Source organism: Micropterus dolomieu, linkage group LG05, assembly GCF_021292245.1.
Source record: "Micropterus dolomieu isolate WLL.071019.BEF.003 ecotype Adirondacks linkage group LG05, ASM2129224v1, whole genome shotgun sequence".
NCBI lineage: Eukaryota > Metazoa > Chordata > Actinopteri > Centrarchiformes > Centrarchidae > Micropterus > Micropterus dolomieu.
The window spans coordinates 16,583,305-16,601,599 of record NC_060154.1 but is presented as its reverse complement, the minus strand read 5'-3'; the positions used below and the strand labels follow the sequence as shown (position 1 = coordinate 16,601,599).

Sequence of the window (18,295 nt, the reverse complement as noted above, 5' to 3'; positions counted from 1 at the left end):
AAGGTTTACCTTCCAACAAGACAATGACCCTAAGCACACCGCTAAAATAACGAAGGAGTGGCTTCACAACAACTCCGTGGCTGTTCTTGAATGGCCCAGCCAGAGCCCTGACTTAAACCCAATTGAGCATCTCTGGAGAGACCTGAAAACGTTTACCATCCAACCTGACAGAACTGGAGAGGATCTGCAAGGAGGAATGGCAGAGGATACCCAAATCCAGATGTGAAAAACTTGTTGCATCTTTCCCAAAACGACTCATGGCTGTATTAGATCAAAAGGGTGCTTCTACTAAATACTGAGCAAAGGGTCTGAATACTTATGACCATGTGATATTTCAGTTTTTCTTTTTTAATAAATTTGCAAAAATTTCTACATTTCTGTTTTTTTCTGTCAAGATGGGGTGCTGAGTGTACATTACTGAGAAATAAAATGAACTTTTTTGATTTTTGGAAAATGGCTGCAATGAAACAAAGAGTGAAAAATTTAAAGGGGTCTGAATACTTTCCGTACCCACTGTATGTTCTCTCTCTTCAGCACCACCCATAAATCCATAAAAAGCTTATTCTCTAAGAAAACAGTTTGTCTGTAAAACTGTCCAAAGTAAGTATTTTTCCTCAGAAAAGTTAGCACACTTGTCAAACACAGGAAAAATGCATGCAAACACAACAGTCTGTGTGTTTTGTGTGGGTGTCGCACTCTGAGAAATTAATGTGTTCTGCTTTTTCATGACGTGATGATTCTGTCTGCTGTGTAGAAGATAACATGACAGATAGAAGCGATTCCTGTAGTTGCACCCCCGCAGCAGTCAACACATAGTCCAAGTCACTAGTGAAGCTGAACAGATGCTTGGAAAACTCTGTTTTTTCCATCCCAGCCCTGATTTCTCCACTGAGGCACCGGGAGTCTGGCTAGACTGATAATCACCACACACACACACACACACACACTCTAAATCTATAGTAGCAACAACTGTCCTTGCTGCCAACCCTTGAGTTACTGAAATACAGAAATCCACATACACATATATGTATGCCTAAACGCTGTTGTCCAGCTGGTTCGATCTAGACAGTGAATCTTGGTCCTAATCCTCCCTTTTGTGACAAGGGATATTGTGATCTTCCATAAACTGAGCATAGACTGTGGTATGAAAGCAGCCACAGTGATAAATATCTCAATTACTCAAGAGCGAAGTTTTGGAATTTGAATCAAAAGCGTCCTGATTGCTGTCAGCTCCTGCTTCTGGCCGGTCTGCTGTTTTGTTTGGCCCCAGGTACACATTCACAGATGCCAGAGCTTGAAAAAGTCACCTCCAAGTCTGACTTCCTTCAACAACCTGCTGCTGTCTCATCCCAGCTCACAGACCACTGCAGTGTTATAAGCAGTGATTCTTAACCAGCCTCCTACCTCCTCCTCTCCAGCAGCAGTTTAATTGTTAATCAGGGTATGAACAATATTGGTGTGTTGCGCCACAGCACACCCCCACATTCCTGTGGTCCATTATCCGCTCAAATCCAGTCATGCAGACGTCCTTGGCACTACCAAGTGCCACAATGTCTAGGCATAGCTCAGCACTGCATGCTAGGTTAGGGGAATCAGTGGAGCATGTTGGCACTGCAGGTGTGTGCAAAGGAGATGGTAATGGTGATAATTACTATGGTGATTATTTACATTTATTACTGACAGTATTCATCTCTTTACCCATCTGATCCCCTTTTTTCCATTTTCACTATGATTCAATGACAGAAAACTTTTATGTTGGGAACAGATGGGTGATAATAAACAATTATCTATTTCAATGGATAGTACAATAGTCATTTCACTTTTTTTTCAGTTTTTTTATTATGTCACAAACCGTTACTGTCACTTAATCAGCAGTGTATCAAGTGACTATATTAGGAAGTGGTCTTATTTGCTTTCTTGCAGAGATTTAGATGTTCAAACTGATACTAGTCTCTGTCCAAATGTAATAAAACCTACTAAATAAATTGTTTCTCATTTGTTAAATATGTACAAAAATCAAAGTGTAAAAACAATACGCTGTGGTTTTACAGAGAGTTATGTTCTGGATTATTTCTTGGTGCAGTGACTTCCTGGAGTCTTGTCACCACCCTGATGTAGCCATGCAACTAGCGGACTCCAGGTCCCAAAATGTTAAAGTATTCTTTTAAAGTACCACTAAGTTGAACACCTTGAATTGACGATGCTAAAACTTTACTTGCTACAATTTAATATTGTCATATGCCCCATGATGCTCCCTTTAGAGTTTGTCATACATTAAAGTGGTCATGTTATGCTCATTTTCAGGTTGATAATTTTGTGTAGATGTTGTACAAGAATGTTTACATGGTTTCATTTTTTTAAAAAACGACATATTTTTGTCATGCTGCACATTGCTGCAGCACCTCTTTTCACCCTGTGTGTTGAACGCTCAGTTTTAGCTATGGAGTGAAGCATCTCGCTTCTATTTGATCTTTGTTGGGAGTAGCACATGCGCAGTACCTAGTTAAGCCAATCAGAAGCAGAGTAGGGCAGGTCCTGACAAGCTGGTAACCACAGCTTCAGTCCAGCTGTACATGTTCCTGAACCAGCTTCACAACTTAGACTGGAGCAAGAGTTTGAGTAGTAAGATATTAATTTGTAACAAATTGGTCTTTCAAACGTAACGTTTTAACTGTGCACTGTCTCTACACAGTAACAACTTTATGTCCATTGACTTCCTGGAGAGTATGTAACATTTGGTAGGCAGGGAGGAATGAGGGGGGGCAGCGGGTGGACGTCTTGTCACTGTGTGTGCTGCAGCACAGTGCATTTTTCCACTAGTGTTTTTGAGCTCATGGCTGATTAGCCGCTAGGCTAGCATTATGACGCGTGTTACAAAGTGGCGCAGATAGTTTACAGAAGTAAATGCTGGACTACAATCGAGCTATATTCTAGTAGTTTAGGTGCAGTGTTTTCTGTGGGAGATGGTACCTCCCTTTGTGGTAGACTTTTTCACTTTGCAAACCTATTACATGCACACAAAAAAGATATAACACAATAGAAGGAGAGGAAAAAAGCATAATTTGCACTCTTTAAGTGACTAAAAATCCAACCAGAGTGAAGACTGGGATGCAGAGCAGATATCTTAATTTTGTCAATGTAGAGTAGAACTGTAAAACGACCTTGCAGACAAATCGAACACATAAATCTGACTTAGCGGCAATCAACCTGACTGCCTCTGAGCAAATGGCAGAGTTACTGCTTGTTTTAACCGATCCAAAAACAGAGCTGCACTCTCGCTCAGCACTTTGACTCCCCTATTATGTGCTGCAGATGACAATAACATCATCTGTGATTCCCATCTAGTGCTCTCACTACTATGAGCTCTGCCTGTAGAAAATCTGTTAATTTCCACTCAAATGTTCTTCCAACATTTCTCGCTGGGGTTCAAGCTGATATGGGAGCTGGAAACAGACCCCCCCGCAGCCTAATTCTGCCAACTTCTGTCCATACGCTGAAAATGGAAGATAAAACAAATGACAGAAAAAAATGCAACAAAGCATTGCGATGATTACCAGTCCTTCACACATACACACACCTGACCTCTAATCCCGTAACACGCCATCTAACACAAGGAGGACTCTACTTGAGCTACAAGCTGCCTGCTGTGTTGTAATCAAATCATTGTGCTCACAGTGGAATCATGAATGCGTCAGACTTTGAAGAGAAAATTCCAGAGGCGGCTCACAACATCAGCAGGCTTCAGAGACTGTTCTGGCCTGCTGTCACCCTTTAGCATCATGAAGGGAGACACAGGGAAGTTCTCATAACAAAATGACGATGGGGTGGTTATTGAGTTGTGTGTCCCATTTCCCAAGACAGATTAACTTTTATTAAGTCACGAGAAAGCAGCTTCCTTGAAGATCATGTCTGTGCAATCAGAAGAAATGCCTTGTGTGTGTCAAATCATAGTCAGGTTACAGTTTGCAGTCTCTGCCAAGTCTCCACATTTTTTGGCATGGACTTTGTAAATCCTTGTTCCTCAACACTGAAGCTACATTTTCCAAATGTCCCCAAATCTGGGGTTAAACTGGGCGCATGGAATGAGCACGTCAACAGGGTCATTATGGTCCCAAACTCATCTGGGACATAGAGAATCATGACCAAACGGGAGATGTCTGTTGGCAGTCCTGTAAAGCAAGCTGTCAAACAAAACCCCGTTATGGTCTGGTTATATAATATCTAAAAGGTTGTGAGATGAACGCAAATACACATACTAGATGACAAGAGTATGTATCTTGCTATACCCGGGCACTGCATTCAGGCTCCTAAATATTTGGATGGGTCATGTACAGAGGACACATTTCTCCACAAGGATTAACAATGGATCAAACCCAAGGTGAGAATTTCATTTTGGCAAAGAGGGTGAAGCTGGGGAGTCAGAAGGGACGACACAGTGTTCACTAACCTCACCTTGTACTTTAACCAGATATGATTGTAAGATTGTTTTATGTACAAGTAGTGGCATGCAGCTTTGTTAGTACTTTGAAGTGTACATGTTTAACCCCAAACATCCAGTTTAACTATTTTCCCACTAAGAAGCTTTAAAGTTGTTTGACAGTATATAGTCTGTGGCATGTTGTTCCAGCTTTTCATGTGTTTACACTGGAGTAAAATATTCAAACAGGACTCTTGTTTTTATGGCTACATCTTTCAAATAAAAATATTTTAGATGTCTTCTGCATCACTTTATACACATTTCATATTTGGTATCTTTGGAAACGTCAGGATCGCCACAAGAAATTATAATGAAGTTCTGTGGGTTTAAAGAATGTTTAGCTGCACAGCAGGAGTTTGTAATGACTGACCCACTAGTGGGTTGTGGGATTAAAGAGTTTATGCCTATGCAGTGTCTTGATTATATCTGAGGCTCGAAATTTTTCAACAGATTTTCTAAAGGAAAATACCCAGATTCTTAGGAAGGACAGTTTAAACTGATTTTTATTCAATTCACACAAAAAAATAAAACAAAGTTAAAAATAAGTCAGTGTTTAAAACTTATATAGTATCTTTTATTTAAAAAAAAAAAAAAAAAGGGTTTACCTGAATGTTTGTAATGATTCTGTAATCTAATAATGAGCACTATTTTCACAATAACGTCTTGGAACAGGAGAGCAATCCGATTAAGGATACAGCGATCTCTTCTTGCCCCTGAGGGCAGTTCAGGGCCTTTGAACGAGAGCTGTGGACAGCGGCAGAGATCACTGGAGGCCATGAGGGTGCAGCCCAGTGGCAGCTACAGAAGTCTCTCTTTAAAACCTGCTTAAAGTTGGTGTGTCTCTCTTTTTTTAGAAAAGCAAACAGACCACAACAGGAAAATAAAATATTTGCCAGGCTAAACGATGGCCGAGCTGGGGACATACGCAGAGTGAGGAGTGAGGAGAACAGTTGGTGACTGTGGAGTCTCTTCTAACAAGCCCAATGGCAGCATTATGCCAAAGGCTGTCAGGAGAGGGTGTGTGACGCTGGAATGTTAAATACTGCAGGAATGTTATTTATTTTCACAAACACCACCAAGTACCCCCATACTATCATACATGTGAGGGTGCCTGTGCGCACACACATACAAAGACGTACATGTACACACTGACTGGTCTGTTGTGCGTCGACTGGCCTTGCCAATAGGAACGCTCCAGCTCTGCCTCCCCTTACCTGTGGTAAGACCAACATCAGAGCTCTAAGCCTTGATGTGCTGCCATGTACTCAGCTCATGAAGATGTCAACATGCTAGGAGACACAGAGCAACACAAGCAGTCTCTGCTTTGTTGTGAGAGAAAAAACAAAACATAATGTTCCACTTTTTCCATCCAAACAGATGTTAGTGAAACTCCTTTCACAGAAGATTAGTAATATTTTTACAGCTGGGTGAGGATCTATCTGTAAGGCCGTGTCTTTGCTAATGTCTAGACAGTAGTGTGCACTCTTATGAGGGGATCCCATCAGCTCATAGTCTTTCTCTGCTGATTCAGAAAAAACATAAACGGAGAAACCATTTGCCCGCAGACAGTGACAGGGTCGATTAACTTCCCACCACTTCTGAGCGGTGGAAGCTGTGTGTCATCATCCTAGCATTTGGAGCTGGTCTGTAGTCAGCGGCAGTGGAAGTCGACTGGGTCTCACGTTCATGTGAGGAGATGGTGCCAGCTTACTGAATGAGCTCCAACTAGGTTAAAAAGTCACTCTCTTATTCACGTGAGTATGTAAATACTAACATGTAGTCACTGTGACAATTCAAGTCACTGAAACTGCAAGTATCCACCCCCTGAAGCAAAAGGACAATTTCCCTGCAGGAATCATTACGTCATTGTTGCAGTCACACATCTTATTGTATGCCTGCATGTTGACTGAAGTGTTTGTAAAGCTCAAGTTCCACTCTTTTCATCTGTTGAAAGTCCAAAATAACAGTGAGCAGAAAAGGAGGTTCATTTAGGATTTTCCTGTTACAGTTTTTCTTTCAAACAAAACATGCAAACAAAAACCTGCAGTAATACTATTGAATAGATCAGTGCATGACAAGAAGGGTCTAAACAAGGAAGCTTGAATAAAAATATCCATCAAAAAGGATTGGTTGTGATACTGCACATAAAAAACTGATGGCAAACATTATATAAATATATCAAACTTATTTTTTCCTGGGGGAAAAACGCTGCACACAGAGTCACGCAGAGTCTGAATAAGCACTTTGTTCCCAGCTCTCCTGTTTTATCTGTCTCTTGGATTGTTCCCACGCCAAGTGATCAACATCATACCAGCCAAAAGATGGAACTCATGGGAAATGCATGTTCTGGAACTTTCTATTTGCGCTCTACTCTAGCACATGTATCACTGCCGCTGTGGATGTGGAATATAGCAGTAGAAGAGAAAGCAAACGTTGGAGCCGCCAAAACAGAAGAACCCCCCCCCCCCCCCCCCCCCCCCCCGAAACATTTGTTCAAAAATAACTCAGCACACAGAGGAGCCATAAAAACAATGTGTGGTTGTAAACAAAGGAGTGAAGCAAGTGCAGAGACATCTGTAGAGTCAACCCGCTGTGATTGGGCTGCTGAGTCTTGATTAAACTGTAAATCTAACATCATCAACCTAGTAGTCTTTGTCAACCTAGTAGTCTTTGACATGTGTGTGGACACAGACCCATGTAGCGCATGTTAAATCACAGTTGCATAATTCTGCTGTCGGGACTAAAAACTTCACAGTTCCATATTATTAACTTTCAAAGAACTAAGATTTACAGTGTTAGCTTGACAACAGTGTCTTATTTAGTTTTCTGCATAGAGTTCGACCAATGTTATCAGCAGGTCTGTATTATCATCCAGTATTGGCCTATCACACATATCAGTATCAGCACATTTTGATTATTTATTGTACACTTATTTATGTTCTATATATGGTTTTATGTATTCTTTACAGAACATGTAATTCCAGTTAGGTTTACAGGTCAACATGTTTAACTATTATTCTCAAAACTTTGCTAATAGAATTTATTGTTCAATTGTAAAACATCCTGCTAAACAACTGCCGAACTAGAGTTTGCTTTACATTATGCTATTGCAAAAAGCAAATACAATACTGTATATGCATTTAGCAATATCAAGATCTAAAAAAATCTGTTAGCCTCTACTTCTGTAGTGAAGTTATATTTTCATGAATATGTTCACACAGCAAGTCAACTGCTGATTGCTGTATAATTGGTGCACTTTTCAGAGGTCTATCAACATGTTTTAATGTGGTTATACTGCACAGGAGTGAGGTACTGGTACATGTGTAGGCTACATGCCCATGTTGGTAACTACTTAAGTTTACTACTAAAGTGGAAATTGAATCCCCAGACCTGTCCAGCCTACACAGCACTCCTCTTATCACTCTGCATCACGTTGTGCAGCAGCAACAGCTGCTGAAGACTGTGGTAGGTAATGTGGAGCAAAGCAGCCACATAAACCAGCAATAGTTTACCCTGATCCACATGCAGACCCCCTCCCCCCCGTACCTTCTGATAAGCCAGCTGAAGATAGTTGTAGGGGATCCTCCGGTGGAAGTCCTGCACTACATCCTCGCTGACTTTATGCACCGACTGCGAGCCAAGTATCTCCTCGATGCATTTGTTCATACACGCTGCTCTCCGGAAGACTGCGTCGAAGAAGCGCAGGTCTGAGAAGGCTTCATCAAACGGATGCTGGTCCTGGCACCTCAGTCGGCACCGGACTCTGGTGCGACGGACTTCTGCGTAGCAGCTGAGCGCTCCCTCCATGTAGCGCACCACATTTATATAGTCGCTGCTGTAAAACGCTTGCACCGCATTGTCATATAAAAAGTCGTAAGGCTCCAGAAAGGCTGTTGAGGATGACAAAACGACGGTTAGCAGTAAGATAGCAGCCGGGGGAAAGCTTGCATCCATCCTCTGCGTCGGTTCAGACAGTGAAGAGCGGCAGGCGGTGAGCAGAGGGTGCTGCGCTCGGTCACAACAACAACCAGTTCGGACTCGTTTCAGAGTCCATTTAAATGCTCCTCGCAGGGATTCTCAGGACGGCACCGGATCAGGGCGGAAATAATGTTGCTTTTAGTCGGGGACACACATTTTGTTATGACCCCTCTGGCTCCGCTAACTCCTCCCCTCCAACAAATGAATGGGCTGAATACAATCACAGGTCGCGCTCCTTAGCGAGCGGGGAGCCACAGGGGTCCTTCAGGGAGTCCAGTGGGTCGCCACAAACACGAACAACAATACTTTAGTGATTTCACCACGCGAACATACTCGTTTGAACCGTCGACAACAGTTGTCCTTTTTCTGAAAGAGCAACTTGAGTTGAGTTGTTAAATCTTCAAAAGATCCGCTGTAGATCTGAAAAAACTTTCAAAAGAAAAAGTGGGGGTTTCTTCCAGATGGATACCGTGACTGCAAAAATGCCTGAAAAAGGAACACGTCTCTGTTTTTTTTTTTTGTCCAAGACAATGGCACAAGGATATTAAGTCAATAAGTTTGTCATTTTAATCATTTATACTTTCATTCTTTCTGTCTATTCTTCCTTTTTAGGATTACTTTGTAACATCTGTCCAGAGACTTCAGATGAATAGCCTCTTGGTTTTTTATGTGCAATGTCCCTGCTAAATAAACCAATAAATAAGTGAACAGATATTTGAATTTTTGAGTTGCCTCATATACATTAAATGATTTAGTACACTTACAAACTGTTGTCTTTTTCTCCCATAATCCATTATGGTTGATAGGCAGGCCTATCTATACCTGCTGCTCGAAGTTTCTTTGGTTAGTGGGACGACACAGCCAGCCACTGAAACTTAAAGGAGTCTGTCTCCCTCTGTAGGCATTTTCTCTTCTAAGCAGTTTATTCACTGGACTGTGGTAAAACTACCTATTGGATCTCTCAGCTTTTTAATCACGACAAAAACAAACGTGTGACTCTTATTGCACTTACATACACTGTAGATAGTGTACTTAATCTTCTGTTTTACCTGAGCTGTAAGTGTAGACACGTTATGTGGCTACAATCCACGTTTGTTATCTTTTTATTATCTTTGTAAAGTTTAGTCTGAGGCCAAGGTTTTATTATCTTGACTGAAATGTGTTTGTGTGGTTGTTTTAATTATTATTTCAAGCAAACATTTTTTCAAATGTAATCTAAAGACAAAACGTAAAAGCCACGTTTAAAATATACCACTGGGGGGCTGTAATTACAGTGTCTGTGAAGCAAGTAAATACAGCATCCTTATTTGAAATTTCAGTAACATACAATTGCTGGGAAACCCTTACAATACACTTTACTGGTATCCTGAATAGGCAGTTAACATTTTAACCAATTGTGCAATCTAAAGAATAAACTGAGTGAGTAGGCAAGTGAATGTGTGGGAGAATGTTGCAGAATCAACAAAATACTCCCTGTTGAAAAAAGGTTTTTGATACTTCTCATATGCTGAGATGTTTCTCTGTTACAGATGTGCCAAACTCTTAATGGTAAGGGTGAATGTATTAACTTCTAGGTAAAGACAGTACTTATGTCTGTATGTGGATGTAGTAAATGTTTTAAGTATGAAAAAGTATTCTGGTAGCAAAGTACAATACTGACCAGAAACATGATGCTACTTCAGAATAAAATATGGACAATGTGTTTGTTAGGAGGCAGCTGTATTTGTCCTGGTATGATCCAGGGGGGAAAGTATAAACACTTATAACACTATTGTGCTGTTGTACTTGATTTTTATTAGCTTCTGTTTATTTTTCTGTTCAGGTGTTTCGCATGTAGGAATAGCGAATAAACTGTTGCTGTACAAGAAAGATAGACCCACCCATGTTTGTTCAGTCTACTGTCTGTTTGCCTAGAATGTTTCAATATTGCTCGGACTTTGTTTTTATATATGATAGGCCAAAATTATCTGTATGTACCATAAATAATATTGTGAAAAGATGTAGGTCCATCACTTTCACGCTCTGTTTAATTTTGTGGTTGCAATCAGTGGTGCATGGTGAAAGCTGACTGGGGAACTTGTAAGTGCTCTTTAATTTTTGTTGTGTTTTTTTTGTTAAGATTAATGAATCCCGGTGTAATAAACTTCTGACAAGTACAAAAACTATAATGCAGGGCACTTTTGTCGGGGAGGCACTTGAAAGATAAATGCGTAGAGCAGTATGTCAAAACTCAGTCATCAAAAGAAAATTTAAGGATATGTTATCTTGATGCCAAACAACAAAAAGAAGAACAAATGTCATTTAGCATTCACTATAAAAAAGACAAACGAAGAGGAATTAGCATGTCAAGGGGGTAAATATCAACGTGTTCTTCCATTGTTGCAAAACATCCATCTTGCAGGTTGTATTTTGTTTTCACTTCTTCTCATTGAGTTCAGGAAGTGTTGGCAGCAGTCTGGGCAGCAGTGTGTCAGTCCCATGTGAGATTCCTAAGTTAGTATACATCCGCTGAGGACACAACACAGTGTCCTGCTATTTATTGTGTTTCAACTGAAGAATGAGGTAATTTCTTCCAACAGTTTAACTCTGTCAGGTATAAATTAATTTTTGTCTGGCTGCTATGGTGGTCACAAAAACACGACCATAGCAGCCACATATATATTAAAATCTTCTGCAATTAATACCTTTAAAGAATCAAGTAATTCTGTCAAACATGGTGTTAATTCCCTTCCACACACTTTTAAGACTTAGTTTCATGGTATGAGATAGGAGCAAACTGTAGTTGTAATGTGTTCAAAGCTTAAGACTCTGGTGATGGGATTTTTATTGGCACAGTCTTTTTTTGGGGAGTCGAGTCAGGAAACACAGAGAGGCTAATTTTATTTATTGATGCTTATACGTGTTCAGGCTTGATATATTTATTTTAAATGCATCTTTCCATTTGTATAGTGATCTCCTGTCTTTGTATCCTTCTTGACAAAATGTGAAAAGTTTATCAGTCGAGTTCTAGGAACTGGTGTCGCTTATCCAAAATGGTTTTAATACACTTATAATTTTTCAGCAGAATTTCTCTCCCTTATCTACCCAGTGTGATGTAATACCCTGTTTCCCTACGGCAGAGCTCATTAACACTGACTCTTAGCTGTGTTTATACAGTTATACAACTCTTTCACCACTCTGAGTTCACCATGGTAGCAGCTGTAGATGCCAGTGAACAGTCTTTAGAGGGTAAACTGACAGTTGGTATGAAAGGCAGGAAACTCTTTCCGTGTCAGGAAATTACTGGAGCGCTGTCGCTGGAGCTTTTCAAGGTAACAGGATCTGCTTTGTCACGTCAAAGGCAACAATCAAATTCAATGTGGGTTGAATGTAATATATATGATAATGTGTTGATGAAATTGAATCAAACCATTTATTATTATTTATTTATATTAGTTACAGAATTCAGAGAAGTTAATATTACACTGCCTGCTTCATTACATCACACAGACTATTTCACTGAAGTTGCTTCTTGTCATATGGATTTACCTTTGATTCTGCACTTGAAACAGAGACTGAGGCCTCAGGGGTGCCATACACAGTCTCTACCATGGCCAGTGGTGGAGAATAACAAAGTCCATTAAGTCAAGTACTGTACTTTAGTACATATTTCAGATAATTTTACTGTACTTGAGTAATTCCAAGTATATAAGTATATTCTGATACTAATATTTATGTAGTTTTACTTCCGGTGGCACATGCAGAAGTTAACAGAGAAAATGTCACGTATTTTGGCTAAAACCTTCACTTGATAGGTGCCTTCCTGAAAGGAAGCAACCTTCAGTGGAGTGAAGCCCAAATATTCATGCCTTGCGTGTTTCAAATAGGGACTGATTAAACTGATATGACTGAAATTAATATTACAGTATTTTTAACATTTTCTTCTCTTATGTGTTTTTTTAAATCACAATATGCAACTGTATGCTAAATCCCATGCAGTAATAAATAACCAAAATCATTTCAAATGCAATGAACATTTTTCTACTGTTTCACTGTTTCTACTGTAACCTCAAAATTTCAGTCAATCAAACAATTATGCTATGATTATATCAACACAAGCTATAAGAATTTACCACATCAGCATGTTTAATACTGTATGTAATATGACAAAATGTAAACCAGAGTGAAATAAACCAAATACTTTTTAAAATTTGTTCTTTCAAACTGCCATATAACAATATCACACAAGTACATGAAAATATGAGAATAAAATATAACACTTAATCATACAATTATCAACTTTCATCTATAACACCAGCGTGAAATTGAAGAGGTGAAGGGAATGATGTGAATGGCAAAGTACACCATTAAAGTACAGAAGCGTCAAAACTATGTCTACGCTTTAAACTGCTGAGGGTTCTTCATTGCTAGTTGTGAAGAGTTACTTCATGTCATCAGACAAAGGCTGACAAAGTTCATTGTGTGTAAAAATTGAGGTAATAATTGAATGCTTATATTTCACTCTGAATGGGGGAAAAACAGCTGACAACAGCAGAACTACTGCAGTGACTGATGGCACCAAAGTAACAAAGTGTTGTATTGAAACAGAAACAAACAAACAAGCTTAAAAAATGGGACATTGGGTCATTACACGCAGCCTGATCTCGTGTGTAATCCCAATCCTGGCTGCTGCCTTGATGTTCTATAGGTAGTATTTATAATCCTGCAGAGGGACATTTCTTCATGGTAGGAACACAACCGACTCCAGTTTAGAAATTCTCCTCTGGACTGACTGTTTCAAGGCCTCTCCTGGCCCCTCCCTCAAACTCCTCTACTAGACGTAGTTGGACTTCGAGTGGGTGGTAGGGAGGTGTGGGTTTGCGTGTACTGACTCGGTCGATTGGGACCGCGAGCATCTCCGGCAGCTCAGGAAAGCTCCACCAGCCATAGTGAGGAAGCCACCAGCCCAGCTGACAAACACTGCGTGGCCAAACTCAAAGCTGCAGAGGAAAACACAAACATTTAGATGCACGTGTGTACAGAACCCCACTGTATTTGTATATATACAGTATGTGTGTGTGTGTGTGTGTGTGTGTGTGTGTGTGTGTATGTGTGCGTGCGTGTGAGTGTGTGACTGTGTGTGTGTGTGTGTGTGTGTGTGTGTGTGTGTGTACCTTAGCAGTCGATGGGATTGACCGAAGATCTGAACAATCATTTTGACGTACACGGAAGTTATGATGATGGTCAATAACCCTGAACAAAGGAAAAACATCATATTGTTCATCACAGAAATACTCATTTAAATTCTGCTAATCTTTATCACTACCACTTTACAACTGTACCACTATGTTTTACTATGTTATTGTGCTGTTTGCTTAGTGTTTTAGGGATTTGTTTAATGACCGCGGAGAGTTCAGATGGAGGATGAACAGAGGTTAAATGAATGACGATGAATTTTTGCTTTATAGAATAGGAGGTTTAAATTATGGAAAGATTAAGGCAATATATTTAGACTAACCTAATATAGGAACAATTTCTTTCCTCCACTAATGTTAATATTTCTGCTCATATTGCTGTGGGAACTGTGTGCTGACTCTTCTGGCTGATGATGTCTTGCCATATTTTGACATTTTGATGTGTTCGTCTCATTAAGTTCTTGTTTTGAATTGATCCTAGTGATTTTTATGGTTTCAGGCAGCTTGGTTTTAGGATGACATCTTTTACATGATTGTATTAGACATGTTAGTCATGATTTTAGAATTTTGTTTCCGTTCAATTCTGGTTTTGTGTGTCATTCTAATGTTGTTTGTCTGTATTCATTGTTACTGCTGTCCTGTCTTTGCCAGGGGAAAGAAAAGAAAAAGAGATTTCAAATCTCAATAAGACTTTAAATAAAGGTTCAATTGAAAAAAAATCAAAGATGACAAATGGGAACATTGTTAGCATATATAATAACATATAATCCAGTCTGAGTGCCTGTGAAAGCCTTTCAGGTTCTGCGGCCAAAGAACACACCTGCAACCATGAACATAAGTCCTCCAATCATAGCTGCTGTGGATTTAGTCTGAGTCTTGCTGTCCATGAAGTGGGTGCACTTCATTCCTACCGTGGAGACAAGTAGTGCCACAGTGGAGATGAAGATGCTGAGCAGCAACACGGCCCTGGTTGCCTGGACCTCAGCTAGAAGAGCAGAAGTGGTAATGTTTGTTACACATATACAGTCAGCCTTTATAAAAACTGTGATTGTTGGACATGTCTCTCTGTCTAAGAGATTGTATATTACTCATGCTTTGTCTTAACTTTGTCAACATCACAAAATAATAACAAATAAACCTAAAGTAAAAACTATTATTCTACAAAATAGAACATTGGCTAAATTCCACAAGATTAAAACAAATCCCTATATGGCTCAATATGAATATCAGACAATGCCATAAAGTCAGATGAGGTCAATGCAAAGAAACACACTTCTGGCTAATTATAGTAACTTATTGTGAGTGGAAGATATCTCAACAAGCAGTGTCTGGTTTTTAGAGCAGGTGCAGGTGTGATAAAAACTTACTTGGCAGCTTCAACATGGTCTGGTGAATTTCACAGATTGTTCTCTCAGTGCCACTGCAGGTCATCCACAATCCCTCATAGATGCGGTGCTTGCCCTGGGACTGCTTCTTCCATTCAACCATGAAAGTAGCGGCAACAGTGGCAGCGAGACCGAGCAGTGAGAGGAAGAAACCGAGGAGCTGCTGTGCCGAGCTGGCCATCGTATCCAGATAGCGGTAGAGTTCAATGAATTAAAAAAAAGTCCGAGAAGAAATCAAAACGCGATCAGAAGTCGTTGAAGCCAACAGTCAGTGATGTAAAGTGATCTTCCTTTAAGTTCCTCTTCGCAGACCGTTATTCCCGCAACTTCGCTGCAGCCTCTATATATATAGTCCAATGCGCATGACGCATGCGAGGTCTCTACTCCACCTGCGGTTGACGGGAAGATTTTCTTAGGAAGTCTTATCAGAAGCAAGTACTAAATTGCGGTAAAGACAGACCATTCTAAAGAAAGAAATGTAGGGGAGAACATGTATGGTTGTAACGCGAGGAGAGCCGTAACAACAGAGATAAGATATGAGTTAGGTTATAATTTCCCTATATACCTTCTTCGTCCCGATCAGGCATGGTGGTTATCAAGTTTGGAAATAGGCACCTTCAGAATATACAGAGAAAATAATGATTTTAAGATGAGAAAGTCTTTGTCATATTACCATCAATACAATGTGTATAATGTATAAAAATAATTACACACAAATTTACACTTCCAGTTTTCTCATAATCCATAATTTAAGATATAAAGAAATATTGGGCTTACTGCAGCCTATAAGCAACTACTGCAAGGAAAAGAAATGTTAATCCTCACAATTGTATTACAACTGAAGAAAGGAGCTTCCCCACAATCACAAATGCTCTTATTGTTAGATCAGCAGTTCTCAACAGCCCCAGTTAAGAAAGCAACATTACAAATACCACAGAACTAAATATTTTGTCAGGTATGAAAAAGTGAAAATTACCTGTCTGTTACCACATGGAGTGAGCATGAATTGCAAGGCAAATTTAAGTAGAAAATTAAAGATCACTGCTGACATGGGCCCCATTTGCAGCTTCCCCAGCCACTACTAGTTTGTTTCATTACATGCTGCCCACATACACCTGGGGCATATGTAGCTGACACATTGTATAAAAAGAGACCCAGCTGCCAATCACGATCACATATAGAAACAGCATGCTGACAATACATATTTGCCTGAATAGTTCCAGTACAGCTTCAGGGACCTTCATAGTTCCCCAACAAAATCATAAATCGTTCATTTGCATTTTATAGTACTACAAAAATTTACATTATAAATATTCCATCCACATTGTTCTTAATGATAAAATGTACTATGGTAAGTCATCTGCAATGTGACTTTGCAGTGAGTGGGGAAAACATGCAGAATCAGTATGTACTTTAATCATCACAGTTTCAGGGCAGTTCTCTGAAAAACAGATTATTTGATCCCCTTTTATCTGCAGAGTTGACATGATTTGAAACGTTTGTGTACCTAATATCACGCTTCAATTTATTAATGAACAACATGCTAAACAAAACACACTCCCCTTGAAATTATTGATACATTCATAAAAAAGTTATCACACATCATTATTGATTAATATCAGCATCTGTCATATCTACTAGAATGTAATAATGTTTCATTTGAACCTTGCACGTGTACAGTATTTTGTATGTCATATCACCCACTGTAGGACAGAGCTTGATGCAAGTGTCTAGCATTACATATCGATGTCAGTAACAACAACAACAACAACAACAACAGTGTCCACCATTTCCTGCAATAAGTCTCCAGCCATATTTTTTGTGGCAGTTAAAGTCTCCTTTACAAACATTTAATTTTTTTTATTTAATTATTTCACACCCATTGTTTTATTACTGTAAAGGTCTGCCCAGGTCAAACTGTATTTCCAGAGAATTCCTGTTGTATGTTTACAGGCTGCACAATATTGGCACAACCAGATGGTTAGTCACAATATCAGGAAGACTAATTCCCCTGTGGTTTTGTACTCCTGGTTCTTGTACGGCAAAAAACATCAATCAAGTATTGGCTAAAATGCACAGTAAAAAAGTTAAGAAACCATATGTCCTTTTACAGTGCGCTCCTCTATAGTAGGCATATACATCTCTTTTCCCGGCAGTCTGTCCTCCCACATATGGTGTTCAGCTGACAGCTATAACCTCGCCTATATGTGTAATTACTGAGTCACATCCTATGCGGCTTTAGTAACTGTGATTAACTGTTGGTCTAACTTTACTAATTTTTCCTCTTTTTAGTTCAGTCTTGTGGAGTTGATGTGTATGTTTACTAGATTTATTAGTGTTTTGTATAGTCCTATGGGGACTTAATGCTGATCTTTCACTTGGGACATTTTGAATCTTCCTGGCATGAAGGACAGTTAAACTAATTTGATAGCAAATCTATGCTTTTGTTTGTGTATTGATTGACCAGTAGCCTAACTCTAACATTGAACCTGTTGTCTGTTTCACAGCTTTACACTTGTTTCCAGAAAAATTCAAAGGCCAGATCCTGTCAGTTCAATTCAGCTTTATTGGCATGAATGTCAAACAACAATATTGCCAAAGCTTAACAAATAATGCAAAAGAACAATTCATTATATACAGTTAATGAAATAAAAATGAATACAACAGAAGTGTGTGTGTGTGTGTGTGTGTGTGTGTGTGTGTCTGTCTTAGTTGTCTGTCTGTCTGTCTTAGTTGTCTGTCTGTCTTCAAGTTTTATTATAAATGTGTTGAGCTTGTTGCATTTTGCCTTTATTTGATAGTTTTGGTACAGATACATACAGGAAATCCAGAGAGAGGGAAGGCAGTGAAATGCAACAAAGGTCACCTGCTGAAGGTGAACCAGGGTCATCGTGGTATGTCTTAATGATTTGGCCACTGGACACCCCATGTTGTTCTCTTTCACAAAGAACATGGAAGAGGCCAAGACCAAAAATGTAATTCTTAATCTTTTATCCATGTTAAAGTTCTGCTGCACAGCCCCAGCGGCAGTTTGTCTTTATTTCATGATTGATGTTTTATTTATTTACAGTATTATCTGTTCCTGTAGTGGCTGGACGCTGTCCTAGCTCACACTGGGAAAGGATACCACCTCGAAAATCTGTCACAGGGCTTAAATATATAGACAAACTATAATTTACACTCAAACCTACAGGCAATTTAGAGAGCAATTCACCTAACTTGCATGTATCTGGACTCAACACTCCAATTTTAATTCCTTATTCTGTTTGTGTGCTTGCTTG

The 18,295-nt window shown here is 39.5% G+C and overlaps 2 protein-coding genes across 2 annotated transcripts in view; both read right to left on the bottom strand.

The window, feature by feature from the left end:
- The window catches only part of p3h2 (prolyl 3-hydroxylase 2), a 64,043-nt gene extending 55,334 nt beyond the window's left edge, over positions 1-8,709 (bottom strand). Inside the window, exon 1 of the mRNA XM_046050786.1 lies at positions 8,024-8,709. Coding sequence (XP_045906742.1) covers positions 8,024-8,431 — 408 coding nt within the window. The 5' untranslated portion in view covers positions 8,432-8,709. The remainder of the gene's footprint in view (positions 1-8,023) is intronic.
- A 3,154-nt stretch (positions 8,710-11,863) lies between these two features.
- On the bottom strand, positions 11,864-15,304 carry LOC123971760 (claudin-19-like). Its single transcript, XM_046050785.1, has 4 exons — positions 14,997-15,304; positions 14,450-14,614; positions 13,609-13,687; positions 11,864-13,434 (listed from the first exon to the last, which is right to left on the bottom strand). The coding sequence occupies exons 1-4, from the start codon at positions 15,193-15,195 to the stop codon at positions 13,269-13,271; spliced, it is 609 nt and encodes a 202-aa protein (XP_045906741.1). The 5' UTR covers positions 15,196-15,304; the 3' UTR covers positions 11,864-13,268.
- Positions 15,305-18,295: the final 2,991 nt, after the last annotated feature.